The 14368-nt window shown below is 52.5% G+C and overlaps 1 protein-coding gene across 2 annotated transcripts in view; it reads right to left on the bottom strand.

Annotated features, from left to right (window-relative positions):
• Positions 1-5809: 5809 nt before the first annotated feature.
• The window catches only part of WWP2 (WW domain containing E3 ubiquitin protein ligase 2), a 156115-nt gene continuing 147556 nt past the window's right edge, over positions 5810-14368 (bottom strand). For both annotated transcript variants that reach the window (XM_039222183.1, XM_039222189.1), the window contains exons 17-24: positions 12564-12723; positions 11176-11309; positions 10710-10850; positions 9995-10115; positions 9536-9640; positions 8552-8648; positions 8286-8358; positions 5810-7789 (exon numbers count right to left, since the gene is read on the bottom strand). In XM_039222183.1, the coding sequence (XP_039078114.1) occupies positions 7690-7789; positions 8286-8358; positions 8552-8648; positions 9536-9640; positions 9995-10115; positions 10710-10850; positions 11176-11309; positions 12564-12723 (931 nt within the window). In that variant the 3' untranslated portion in view covers positions 5810-7689. The remainder of the gene's footprint in view (positions 7790-8285; positions 8359-8551; positions 8649-9535; positions 9641-9994; positions 10116-10709; positions 10851-11175; positions 11310-12563; positions 12724-14368) is intronic.

The raw sequence follows: 14368 nt of genomic DNA, 5'->3' as shown, positions 1-14368 counted from the left end.
TCCATGCTCTGGCTCTTTCATTTATTAAAAATCATGGCCATGTTCAGGACCCAGGACATGGAAGAGATGCTAATCCAATGACATTTAATCTGACTGAGGAATGGTATATCAGTTAGCTCTTGCTGTGTAACGAATTGCCACAAGATTTAGTAGCTAGAACAACACAGCTATGATCTCATAGCTCCTGCAGGTCAGGAGCCCCATCACAGCCTGGCTGAATTACAAAGGATTGTGACCTCCTCCTTGCTAGCTGGTTCTCCACTGCCCTCTCAGCTCATGCACTTTGACGAAGTAAGCTTTTGTGTTGAAGAGGCCCATGTGGCAAGGGACTGAGGGCGGATCCGTGTCAACAGCCAGTGGGAGACTGAGACCCTCAGTCCAGCAGCCCATGAGGAATCAAATTCTGCCCAATAACCACATGTGCCTGGAACCTTAAAGTGACTGCAGCCCAGCTGGTAGCATGACTGTCCTCTGTGAGCATCCTGGAGCAGAGAACCCAGTCACAGAAGGGACACCCACCACTTTTGCCATGTGCTACTGGTAAGAAGCAAATCACAAGCCTAGCACCCCTCAAGTGGAGGGGATTATTATCCACCAGGGTGTGAACACCAGGAGGAGGTCATAAGGGGGCCATCTAGTAAGTCTGCCTTCCACTGATAACGAACAAGAATTCACCAGAGGAATCCACAACAGGCTTTGGTGGGCTTTCTTCTTCTTCTTCTTTTTTTTTTTTTTTAAATTTCAGTGCCTAATTAATGTCTTAGAATGAAGATAATGTTAACAGAAATTGCGGAAATAAAACATTCCTCATGTTTATAAACAGAACTATCTATTGGCTTCAGAGATAGCAAAACAAAACAAAGCAAAGCAAACCCTGAGGAACTAAATCAGTGCTCTGAGAGAAGTGAGGCACAACGGGCTTAATCGTGGCCAATGAGCAAAACTTCAATAATGACATGACTTTCTCTTTGCTCCCAGCCAAGACTCCCTTAAAGTGATAGTGAATAAATGTAAAAGATTTCCCACTTTTCCCTGGCTGCTTGGCCCCTTTTGAGAGAGAGCATGTGAGAGGTAGGAAAGAGAAGTCAACACATTTCTAGGAGGAAAGCAGGAGAGGCCAGCCGCAGGATCCCCAAGCAAGATCAGTGTGGAAGGAGGTTAGCCAAGGAGAGTCCTGGTGATCCAGGAAAGTCTCAGACCGAGCGAGGTAGGAGTGAGTACCACAGGGATAAACACGAGCAGATTAGGTGAAAGTCAAGTCCCCTTTGGGACCCCTATGCACAGATTGCCAGTTGCAAGCTGCCCCCTCCTCTGCCCCCCTCCCCCCGGCCACCAGCCCATCAAAGGAAAGGCGGTTAATGGAGATGGCAGATTTAATGGAGATGCCAGATTAACCATGCTCTCCCTTTCCAGCCTAGCTAAAATGACGGTGAAGAAAGCTTTATACAAGTCTTACTCCATGTGGGCAAAGAGAACTTAAGAGAGTTCAGTGATAGACAAGGATGTTCAACAGTGTTAAAAGGTAGAAAGCAGGTGGAGACTCCAAACTAGCCACGCAGAAGCTTTACCCTAAAACACTGCAGAGGGAGATACCGAGGAAAAATGAACAAGTCCCCAGAAAGACTCAGTACTTGGGGCAGCAAGAGGGCAGGAAGAGAGCTGACACCCAGGTCCCCCGCTCCCCAGCCACAGAGCCTAGCTACTGCTCCTCTGCAGTGCAGGAAACCGGGCTGGGGTGGGGGGTGGGGGGAGGGAAGAGAGAGAAAAAGATCAAGTCAGTGGCCAGGACTCTGAGAACCTAGGCTCCTTCCTTGTCCTTATCCCCACGAAGCCCACAGGCAGGTACCCCAGCTCAGGTACACCCTTCCCCTCAGGCGGGAAACAGAGGATTCATCTCTGGAGAAAAAGGTCACCCCAAAGACACATGAGCAGTGACATTTAGGCCCCAGTGAAAAGGTCCGCTTGCCACCTAATCCTCTTACAGCAAAGACCAGCAGGCAAGAGACCACCCCAGAGTGTTTCCTTCTGAAGAAAGGAGAGCCACCAAGTTTAAGTAAGGAGTTGTTTTCTCATTCTGTGCTCTTTCCTAATGTGTGTGCAGTGGTTTCCTCTTGTCCTTTGGGACATTCATTCTAGAACCTTATCTTTTGAGTGGCAGTCTGGCCCTGGCCTGGGATGACCTAGGAGTATCATAGATCCAGGCCAGATCCGGGGATGGTTGGTCTTGATAAGTTTCTGCCTCTGTGTTTTTCAAAGCCACAGCCAGGGCCAGAGCAGGGACAATCTGGCTTTGCTGCAGTTTGCTGGCTGGCCTGCTTGCATGAAACAGGAGGGAGCGGTGGGCTGGGGCCCAGGCGCTGTCCGTACCGGAGCTCACGCAGTCCCCCTGCCCCCCGCCCCCGCAGCTCACTCTGAGCCACCAGGGCCAGGCCCCAGGCGCGGCACACCCACACTGGCACCCTTGTCCCTTTTGCATTTTGTTCTATTTCTGACCCTTGGAAATCTTTATCTTGTTTTGGAACAAGCCTTTTTGGCTTTCTCTTTTTATATTTTATATGTCTTTATTATATGTTTGGAACAGAAAGGTTGGCCAAGTCATGAATTCACTGTGCCTTCTTGACGGAACTCCCTTTGGTTTCTAACAGTTTTACTCCAAAAAGAAGCAGGGCTCCTGGTAGGAGTGCTGATTGTGTGTCTGGGGCGATGGACCTAAAGTTGGGAACAGATTATCATATATACCATCAAAGATATCCAAGAGAGTGACAGCAGAGTCAAGTTGGGACCCTTTGAATTCAAGTTAGACCCTGAATTCATGATGTTCAAATGGTACAAACAATAAAAAGTGTACCAGGGGCACCTGGGTGGTTCAGTTGGTTGAGCATCCGGCTTCAGCTCAGGTCATGATCTCACGGTTTGTGGGTTCGAGCCCCACATCAGGCTCTGTGCTGATAGCTAGCTCAGAGCCTGGAGCCTGTCTTCAGATTCTGTCTCCCTTTGTCTCTGACCCTGTCCTGCTCATGCGGTCTCTCTCTCAAAAATAAATAAAACATTAAAAAAAAAAAGTGTACCAAAAAAATGATGTGCTCTGATCTGTTGATGCTTGATTCATAAAGTATGGACTAGAGAAAAGTGAAGTGGATTGTGGTACTTGAGCCAACCTCAGACTCAGAGAGACCTGATAAACAAAAGGATACTGAAAACTAGATTCACAGGGTAGACTATAGGAAAGCAAGCTGGGGTGAGAACTTTGGGCACTACCTCGATTTTCTTCCACAGGATGAGGCTGGAACCTTGGTGATGCCAAGCTTGGCTGAAGAAGCAGGAGGGCTTGCTATCTGTAGGCATTCATATAGAGATATACAGCTCTTTAGGATTTTTCTAAAAGGGTGATGTGAGCCCCAATAGAGAAGGCCAGTGGGGTAGCAAGAACTGAGATCCCATATCTAGTGAGGTCCCAGTGATGCCTGGGAGACTCACTAGAGATCTGGGGTGACAAAGGAAGTCCTATCTGTTCTTCACCTCCAAAAAATTCTTATAATTTTGGCTAACTATATCAGGAACTTATTACAGTGTGTAGGAGTAGGGGGGCCTCTCTGCCTAATTCTCCTTGAAACATTTCAGAATAAGAAAAAAAAAAAATGAGGTCCACCTGGGTGGCTCAGGCGGTTAAGCGTCCAACTTGGCTCAAGTCATGATCTCAGAGTTCTTGAGTTCAAGCCCCATGTCGGGCTCTGTGCTGTCAGCACTGGAGCCAGCTTCAGATCCTGTCTTGTTCTCTCTCTGCCCCTCCACTGCTCTCTCTCTTTAAAAACTAAACAACTTTTTAAAAATTGAGGATATAATAAAAGCAAAGAAAGGTAACTAGAGCCCCCCAGGGTAAAAGACTGTACGAGGAAGAAACAGTTGTGTTATACTATTTAGTTCTGGAGCATACAATATTTGTTTATATAATCATAGTACTATAGATGTTTTTTGTTGCTTTTCAGCTTTCTGAACAAACCTTTACAAAAAGGACAGATGATTTGCTTATGATTACACATCCTATTATGTACACACACAATAGGATGTGTAATCATAATCATAATAGAATAGAATGTAAATGTTAAAAAAATTTTTTGATTGTATAAAAGTAAAAGGACAGCTGCCCAGAGTTAGGGGAGGGAAACGGGAAAGGAGAGTTGAAAGGGCAGCCAGTGGGGGCACAGACGTAGTCCACAAAGTGGGACCCTGCAAGGGACCCTGCCCACTGCAAAGGCTAGTAAACCAAGAACTGTTCTGAGGGGCATGAGGAAAACTGTTGGGAGTCTGAAGCTCTATCTGGAAGGATTCAAAAGAATCTAGTGGTAAGAGCAGCCTTTAGCAGGTGACCAGAATGGCTGCAGAATTAAACAATAAGGGGGCGGGGCTTTCACTTTGTATCTTTGAACTTTAAATCCTTTAAAAAAAACTTTTAGGGGTGCCTGGGTGGCTCAATTGGTTAAGCATCCGACTCGTGATCTTGGCTCAGGTCGTGATCTCATGGTTTGTCAGATCGAGCCCCGGGTTGAAATGCGGAGCCTGCTTGGGATTCTCTAGTTCTCTGTCTCTATCTCTGTCTCTCTGTCTTTCTCTGCCCCTCCTCTGCTCATTCATTCTCTCTCAAAATAAATACTTTTTAAAAATACATACATACATACATACATACATACAAATTTTAAATAAAAATAAAGGTACGCCATCAACTTGCAGGACTGCCCCTCCTGGAAGAACAGTGTGGGTGCCCAAGATCTGCCCAAGGGCCCTTACTGAAGCTTTGCAGCCATGAGCAAGCTGTTAGGATGGAGGTGGGTATATTACAGGAGTCATACTGTGGAATATCAACAGTAAAGAACCATTTAGACCTACGCCGAAGAACATGGAAAGGTTTCCCTAATATCTCGCCAAATGAGACAAGTGAGTTGCTCAACATATAGAAGATGCCATTTTGGGTATGTTTAAAAATCACACGTATATATGATTTGTGTATGCACACTAGGGAACATGGAAGGGCCATGGCAAACTTAATAGCAGTTATTTCTGAGGTGAGACAGGGGAGAAGAGTTTCCATTTGATCATGTTTTATTTGGATTTATCATGAGATGGCTGTACAATGTGCAGTTTTTTCAGTAATTTTCTCAAAGCACAGCATTGTTCTGGTAAAGTGAAAAAGGGCTCTGGAGTCGGGCAATGAATTCACCTGATAAATTCCAGGGAGGGGCCACTCTGAACATCTCTCTGCCTCTCCTGAGAAGAGGTACCATCAGGGCAAGTACTTGATCAACGTCATTTCCACACCAAATGCATTGAAACATAGCAACATGGTGACGTGTCCCATCTGAATCCTTAAGGGTAGCAAGACCTTGTGTGACCATTAGCTCAAGATCACGACATCCCTCTATCATCGTGGGCCTCAGTACATGTTTCTCAGATGAAGGACTTCCCAGACACTGTCCCCAAGGACTGGTTTCCAAAACTTACCCAACCTGCAGCAACAGCTGCTCATGTGCTGGCCCCACAACAACTGCTACAGGAACCCAGGCCAGGCAGGGGGAGGTTAAGGGCGTCCAAAGGGTCCAGGGAAGTAGCCCCACCTAAAGGTGGTATCAGTGACCCCAACACAGGGACTCAGCCACCCCCAGAAGTGTGATGGCCTTGGATGATAACACGCAAATGCCTAAAACCAGCAAGGTCATGGAACTTCCACCCCTGTCTGGGCCTGGGGGGTATGTGGGGCCCAGAGGCCTCTCATCTGGAGGACAGCAATTCTGTAGACATCCACGCCAACACCACCCACAGCTGCTGATTGTTTATTGCACGAGAAACTGGCAATACCAAGGCAAGGGGGTAGGCATTACAAAACAATCTGGTAACCAACCCAAAGCTACCGAAGGACATTCTACACAACACCTCAGTTATATACACATATGTACATACACGCACACACATGAACACACTCGGAACACCTGTGAGCCTCAGCCTTCCAAGCCCCACACGGCAGCTTGCACCCCCAACCCCCCAGTAGAGCGGGACACTGCAGGGAAGCAGTGAATGACTCAAGGAAAGAAAAAAGGTTGAGCTCCAGTGAGCTGAGCCACTCAAATCAGCACACGCAACATAGTGACACGGGCCATCCCTCCACAGGCCAGGGGGAAGGAAAAGGATCCGGGGATATGAGGCTGTCCCCAGGAGGCCCCATGACTGGTCAGTGGATCTGTCTGGGGTCCCAGGAAGCTCAAGCTAGTCTACAGCTGGTACTCAGTGCTGGAGCCCCAGGGGCCTGGACCAGGGAGCTCGCGACAGCCACCAACATCCCAGAGGAGCACGTACGCCTTGCAGGTCTCCACACGTGGCGGAATGCGCATGTCACAGGCTGGCGGGAGTTCCAGAAACCAAGTCGGACCATGTGCAGCAGCTGGAATCCCTTCTGCTGGTCTCCAAGAGCATCGTTTTCCGTGTGCGGATAAAGACTCACTTCTAGGCAGAATGAACATGCTCTAGGGTAGCTAGGGCACACCGCACTCTCAACAGGAGACTAATGGACCAGCCTGTAGCCTCGGGGGCTGGTGGGGAATGACAGGGTCACCCATGCCCACATGCTCCAGCACCTGGGGCCACCTGGACAACTACATCTAGCAAAGGGAGTTCTCTATCAAAGGTGGCAAGGTTGGGTGACGCTCAGGACACCGCCTACTCCCCCCTCTCTGTCAAGGCTTGGGGATTAGGCCGCTGGGAAGCAGAGTCGCTGGGTCAGGCCTGCCTGAGCTCACAGAACTACTAAGCGGGTTCCTAAGAGGAGCAGCCATTTGGGAAATCCTTGGACCAGTGGCACTGGATCCCTCAAAGGCCCGGCAAAACCTGGTGTACCAGCTCCTTGACAGGTGACAGCGGCAAACCAACATCGAAACACAAAGCAATCCTGCACACAAAACGCTTCAAGTGGATGTAAAAGGGAGACGAAAGTCGGAGGGAGTCTGTGGTTTCCACCCCACTGACACCCAAGCAGCCGGTACAACCTTTTGCAGGAAAGAACACACTGGCCAGCACTGAGTGCACAGGTGGGCCTTGCTACTCAGCCTCGGCAGCGGGAGCCTGCAGGGAGACGAGGCAGCGGGCCTTGACTCAGAGCGCTGTCTGGGCGCAGGAAGAGGTCCTCTCCCTCAGACCTCCATTTTGTACAGATCACTGGAAAAGCTCTATTTAAAACAGAACCTCTTTTACTGGCAAAGACTCTGGGCCTTCTCAGCCCAGAACAGCTAGCCCGAGTGAGTGGCCAGTCTCCCTGTCACCTGCTAGCCTGGCGGACCCGGGCCTTCTGCCACAGTGTTTCAGCAGAAGGCACCCTCCCTGTGCACTCAGGCATACCTAAGACTGGTCTTTGGGGAAGAGGGAGAGCTTACAGAGAGGGTCGGCCTCCAGACTCTGAAATGGGTGACAGGACCAAGGTGACATGGGGGCTTTATTCCAGATTGTCACCAGTGGGTAGGAGAGGGAGGGGATAGGCAGGGCCTCCAGAGGTCAGACTCTGCCACCACCAGCCTGATGACAGTGAGGTCCCACGCACAGCCACGGCTTCGGGGGGGACTCCCAGGAGCCGTGTGGCCTCCCAGCCTCTTGGGCAGGAAGAACTCAGGACTACATGTGCGCTGGGGGTGGGGGAGGGGGCGGCCTCAGCTACTCCTGTCCGAAGCCCTCAGTTTCCTCGATGGCGTACAGCAGCTTCTCTTTCAGCTGTTCGTAGCTCTTGTACGGTGGGAGATCCAGACGGTTGAAACTGTTGAAAGAGGGAACAGGACAGTCAGCACAGAGGTCAGGGCCCCATGGCCCTGCCCCAGCCTGGCCGCAGGGGGTGGTAGAGTGGGGGGGTCCAAACAGTTCATGTGACTGTGGCTCTACCATAATGCCAAGTGGCCAGACGCCAGAACAGAGTCCTTGAGGGCCCTGCTGTGAGAGGCCTTAATGCTTCTGGTGTCCGGACCACAGAAGGGTTAGGAGGCAGGGCAGGGCCACTGTGGAAATGGGGGACGGGGCAGCAGGGCACACAGGGAAGCACTCTCTGTCTGCTGTAGGTTTGAATATTTAACAGCTAGTAAGGCCACGAGGATGCCTCACTGCTGCCATAACTCCCAGAAGATCAGAGGCCCCTGCTCTCCAAGCCCAGAATCACACAGAAGTTGCCAGAGTCAAGTCCCAAAGCAGCGCCGCTCACTGGGCTGCCCTCAGGGGCTCATCTGGTTCCGGCCACCTCCCACTAAAACCAAAAAGCTCACCATGTGTGGCTTCTGGGCAGCCAGGTTTCCTTGCCAACCTTGTCGATGCAAAACTTCTGTGGTCCATTGCTACCTGTTATCCAAAGGCCAACACGTCAGGCACAACTGGAGCGCCCCCCCACCCCCCCACAGGCAGGACGCTGACCCCACCCACAGTGCAGGGCTCAGATGCACTGACTTGCTTCCAAGAAGACTATAGATCCCGCTCGCCCTTGAGCTGCCCTCACACCAGCCCCAGGGCACCAGCAGGGCAAGGGGAGACATACCAATGAGTTCGGCAAATCCTCCAACAGGCAGGCGGCAAGTCCCGGTGACGAACTGCAGCAGCCGGATCCTCTTCTCGTTGTCCATCTCCTTCACCACCTAGAACTCAGCCAATCAGTGCAGAGCCAGGCAAGCCACCTGACCCAGAACCTCGACCTAACCCATCAGCCAGGTCCAGTCAGCCAGGACCCCCTCTCTGGGGCTGAGATCACAAAGCCTGGGTTGGGTGGGTGGGTGGGGTTACAGCCACCAACCTTACAAACCCCCAAGCTCCCCCAGAGGCTGTGTCTGTAGGATGTCCCCACCGGTCTCAGGGGCACCTCGAGCGGGGTTTTTTTTTCCCATCCAAGTTGTGCTTTTAAAAATATACCAAGGATGGGAGTGATTGCTTTTTTTGGGGGGGGGGGGGATGAAATGTTCTGGAATTAGATGGTGGTAACAATCATATCACACCGTGAAGGGCCAGTGAACTGTACACCTTAACATGGTGAATTTTATGGGATGGGAAGTTCCCCTTCAGAAGACATTTTCATATACCCCCTCATCTCCAGGTGTGCTACCCTTCGTGACAACGACAAGACTACACATACAAAAGAATCAATTCATCTTATCTAGGACTGCGAGCTCATTCGGTTTCTCTAGAGACCATCATGCGCTGTCCTGTCCCACCCGGCTGGGGGGCAACCACGCGCCCTAGGGGTGCTTCCCTTCCCCCCGCCCCCCCGGCTGGCGCTCCCGCACCCTGGGGTCTGCAGCTGGCCCGAGGCCGACCACCGCCATGCCCTGGCAGGTGCACAGGCCACGGGCCAGCTGCAACGGCTCTGTTTGGCCCAAGGTCGGGTTTCTCCTCGCGTGGGAGGCGGGCATCAGGAGGAGCGAGGTGACCACACAAGGGTCCTGGAGCTTTGGATCTGGTGGGGTCTCCTTCCTGCGGCTGGCTGCTGAGACTTCCCGGCAGGGGCGTGGGGATGGGGCCCGGGGCCCACCTGCCAGAACCACTGCGTCTGCTTGCTGTTCTTGGTGTAGTGCCGGTAGACGGTGTTCTTCTGCCAGTCGCTCAGGTCTATCTCCTGCATGCCGCACAGCATCAGCTGCAGAGGGGGCGGGATCAGCGGGCTGCGTCGGCCCCGCCCACACGCGCACAGCGCCTCCCCCTCCCCCCTCCCCCCCACCAGCAGGGCAGACGGCCCCAAACATCCCCCATAGGTTTCTGCGGGCGGTGGTAATGGTGCGGGCGATACAGTCCTGAATGTGGAACCCTTCCCAATGAGGCACGGGGAGGAACAGGGGTGAGAAACCAGATCACGACCACCCACCCTGTGGCCTCGGGCCGGAGAGGGTGTGAGGTTTTACTGGTGAGTCTCTCCGGGGGACGCAGTTTGCCAACAGAGGGCAGGACGGCCCCAGAGGCAGAGGCGCAGGGTGGAGGCAACCTCAGCTCTCACCTCCAGCTCCTTCTCATCAAAGTAGCGCAGCCACTCCAGGGGGGCCACCTCATTGAAGCCGTCCAGGAAGGCTTTGGTCTGCTCTTCCACGCCCCGGGTGAAGCGCCAGTCTGTTAGCAGCCTAAAATGGAAGGTCAGCCGTCAGGGGCGCCGAGATCCACTGCTCAGAGGTGCAGCTCGGGGCCTGCAGCCAGGCTGCGGTCACACGGCAGCAAGGGATCGGCTGACGGTAACCAGGAGCCACCGGAGTCTGTGACGTTCTACCACCTCCTCCACCTCCCACCATCGCTGACGAAACTTCAGGCATGTGGAGGTGAAGACACTAGACCGAGAGACCCGAAGAAGACACACAGGCGAACGCGCGTACAGAGGCACTTGAGGGAAGGGACTTGGGCAGGCACCCGGGACACAGAGATCCTGCCAGTGAGGAGAAGGAAGAGGGAGATAGTCTAAGTCTCAGGCCTCTTCAAAGCCCTGCAGACTTGGAGGCTACGATGTGGGGGAAAGTGCACAAATAGGAGCTCTAACAGATGACCCTGGGCTCTGGTTTCCTCAGCTCTGGTCAGCATGTGACTGGCCCTGGGAAGCCATTACAGGCCACTACCAAACGGGAGGCTGTGATCCCTGGTGAAATACCTAGGCGCCTGGCTGGAGGGTGCCCCAGAGATGAGGGGGCTCTGCCCGCCACCCCCACTCCCCAGCGCTTGAGGCTCACATGATATACTCTTCCTTGTTCTCCTCTGTCACCCGGATGCTCTCGCCACCTTCCTTTAGCTCATGGGTTGTCACCTTGCCCAGGATCTCCATGTCCTGGATAAAGTACAGCTCCAGACCACACTCTTCCAGGTTGTTCTCTCTGGGGGCACGAGACACCAAGAGGCAAGAGGTCTATCTTAGAAGGCTTTCCCCTATCCTGCTCCGTCACTCACATCAGTGCTCATGGGATGCAAGGACTCACAGGTAGCCTAAATCCAGAACAGCGACACGGACCTCACCCTGAGGCACAGAGAGAATTCCAGAGTGGCCCTCCGGGGAAACCTGGGAGCCATGCATCTCCACAAGCACTTACACAGCCTGTAAGAGCTCAGGGCCACTCTGGCGGAGAACATACAGGCCAGCCGTGCCTACGCCCCATCCACAGAGCCCTTTCCTCCCAGCACGGTGCAAGCCAGGGGACTCACTTAATCCAGACAATAGAGTTGTAGAATTCAGGGTCAATAGATTCCAGGTCTTTCAGGGTTGGCCTCTTGTTGAGCATCCGCTTATAGAAAGGGAGGGTGAAGCCTGTGTCAATGAACTTTCCATGATACAAAGCCTGAGGAAGAAGAGACATGGAAAAAGGGGTTCAGTCTTCACAGGACCTTGCTCAGGGCAGGCTCTTGGACGCTCCTGACCAAAGCCCAACGACTGTTACCTGCCCTCTCTCCTCAAGAGCAACTATGATGTCGGGACAGCCTCTCATCACACCTGCAAACCACAGTGCAAGCAGAGCTTAGGAACCCCCGGCCTGGCCAGCATGCTCATCCACCAGCTCCCTGTTCTAGCAGAGGCCTGCCCCACACACATAGCACAGCCCCAGGTGGCAGCCCTGACTCACTGGCGCTCAGAACTGGGTGGCAGAGGCAGCCAAAAATAATGCAGACGCTGTCAACGGCAAGAGCTGGCGGGCCAGTGGTGAGTAATAGTCTAGGGTTTTACTGGTCTATCCTGTCGGCTGCTGGACCAGGCGGGTCTCTAGACCTGGGAAGAATGTGCCCACTTCCTGAGCCCAGCACCTTGGCCAAGAACTTCCAGACAAGGGGAAGGGACATATTTAGTCACGGGCTCTGGAGTTCCCGTGGGCAGAGCATTCAGGAAGTCAGGAGGAAGCAAAGGAAAGTGAGCGATGAAACATCTCAAACTACCAAATATGGCAGAAGGACCATGGCTCTCGTGGGCTCCCCCTTCTCAATCCTGGTGCTCTGCCCTCATGAGACACTCGACAGGACACACGTGACATGACTCCCTTCTCTATTCACGCCGTGTTCCTGTTTCTACATAAATATGGGCACCGTGACTCCCTTTTCCCTAGGGTTCACCCACTCCCTGACAATGCCTCCTACATCCTGACCAGTAGTCTACTAGGGCTCTGTTCTAAGCTAGTGATGATTCCAAATCCCCTTCCAGAAATGGGCACCTCAGTCAATTCTCCCAAACGCTTCGACCGGAGGCTCATGACAAACCATGGTACGACCTTCCCCACATCTCTTCTCCCCCCGTGAGACAGGCAGCAGGTGGGCTGTGTCTGTCATGCCAACATCCCCCCCAGGGTGCACACTGGACGTCAAGTGAGTGATCGCTTGACCAGTCCAACACAGATCACACATGAAAACCCTCTCAAAGCCCCTGGGGGTGCCACTGAGAGAGCTCTGAACACCCTCCAGAACACTAGCTTTCTGCATTTCTTGTTAGGAGCTGTGTGAGGAGGAGATGGGGCTCAGAGACGGGGCACCCACTGCAGGCGGCTGTTGGCGTGTCTGACCTCCCCGGCGGCCGCCCTCTCTGCAGATCTCGCAGCAATGCATCTTACCATAGCGATGAATCTGCCAATAAAGCGGAAGTAGGTGAGGTGGTCGGGGTTGATGGAGGAGGCAGGGTTGATCTGCAGGCAGTAATTGTTCTTCCCGGCATATTCAAATAAACAGTACATGGGGTTGAGCACCTCGTGGGACAGGAGGAAAAACCACTCCCTGTGAGAGAAGACAGAGAACAACAGGGTAATGGATCCCTTTCTGCACCCCTGCACTGGAGATGTGACCCTTTTCTGCTGTCCTGACTTGGCTATTGTGGAGACACATGTCCCTGGTTGCCGAGTCCCACTGGGATTAACACCTGATACAACCTGTATTAACAGCTGGTCAGTGAGCTAGGGTGAACCAGGACGACAAGTGCACTTGTGGACAGTGCTCAGGAAAGCCTGCGTGCCTGTCCTGGGCTCCCGGGTGATGCATTCCAGGACTTTACATCCGATATCTTCAGTGTGTGTCTGAGGGCAATGTGTCTGATGGTGAAGGAGCTCTTTGTACCCGGAGGCCACCATGCACAGTTGTGTAGGCTATGCACTGTACAAGGGCACTATGTTAAAATAGCATAGATTTGTACATTTATTACAACAATTTTTCTGCATGTAAGCAGTCAAGCTGTTTTTTTTCCCGATAAAACCAGGATACCATGACCATGTTCCAACATGGAAGGGTCTTGAGAAGGGCATCTTTTTCTAAATCTTGCATAGGTGCTGTAGGAAATCGCCAGCCTGTTTTCACCCTGAGTTGGCAGTATGATATGAATGCACAGTAATATGTTCCTAAGTCCTAATGCATGAGAACTCTGTACTCCACGCTGCCTCTAGATTATAAACCTCACTCCCAGCAGCTATGCAAGAGGTATCTCGCTTCCCCTGCTATTCACCCTCCCCTCATCCCACACCCCATCACCATACCCTTTCCACATTTCCACGCATTTGTCTGAACCAACACCCATGCCTTGGCATCCCTTTGTGGCCTAGGTACGAGCCACAAGCCAGAATTCAGGGTCCTTTCAGGCTTGAGCTGAACCAGCAGGGGGACATCCCAAGGGGGCCAGTCCCTGGCTGTGTGTGGCCAGGCAGACGAGGAGTTCCTTCGATGCAGAGGGTGCCTCAGTATCCTGTCCGTGGTTCTACCCTGTGGTAGAACAGCATGACGTAACCTACCATAGGGTAAAACCACTGGCAGGACACAGAGAGACAGACACACACGGGGTGGGAGCCACACCACCAAGCAGAGCCTGGAGAGAAGGTCACCATGATCACCACAGAAGAGCAATTGATCCACAGGGGCCAACATAGAAGGCAGCACCACCGGCAGACAAGAGGATCAGAAGCAAGTGAACCCAGCACCAAGAGAGAAGATGTCCATACACCGTGAGAGGTCAGCGAGCTGAGCAGTCACCGCAGGCCAGGACGCTCCTTCTCCCTGCCAGGGGACCTTCCGTCCCATTATCCAAGCAACGTTTTGTCAGAGTCTGTTAACTTTTGCAGGTAGACTGGGTGAAGGCAGGATAATGCTTTAGGCTCTTTTTATGGGTACCTCAGCCATCTCAATTTTATTGACCCTCTGTGCATCATGTGTAGCGGAGCCCCGATCAAGGTCCTCTGGACTGGGACAGAGCTTATATATGTCAGGCACACAGGGATACACCAGATTTAACCTGCCCCAGTTGCCCAGGAAGGGAAGCCCAGGGCCAGTTTTAATTGAAACTACACGACACCACTATTTAGCCACTCCCCACTGGTTCAAGTACAGAAATAATGAACCACTGTCCTCAGCTCTCCCCTCAGGAGCTCCCAGCCTCCCC

This window comes from Hyaena hyaena, unplaced genomic scaffold, assembly GCF_003009895.1.
Source record: "Hyaena hyaena isolate Hyena2069 unplaced genomic scaffold, ASM300989v1 scaffold_18, whole genome shotgun sequence".
NCBI classification, from domain to species: Eukaryota; Metazoa; Chordata; class Mammalia; order Carnivora; family Hyaenidae; genus Hyaena; species Hyaena hyaena.
Note: the sequence above shows the minus strand (reverse complement) of the source record. Positions and strands in the feature narration are given on the sequence as shown.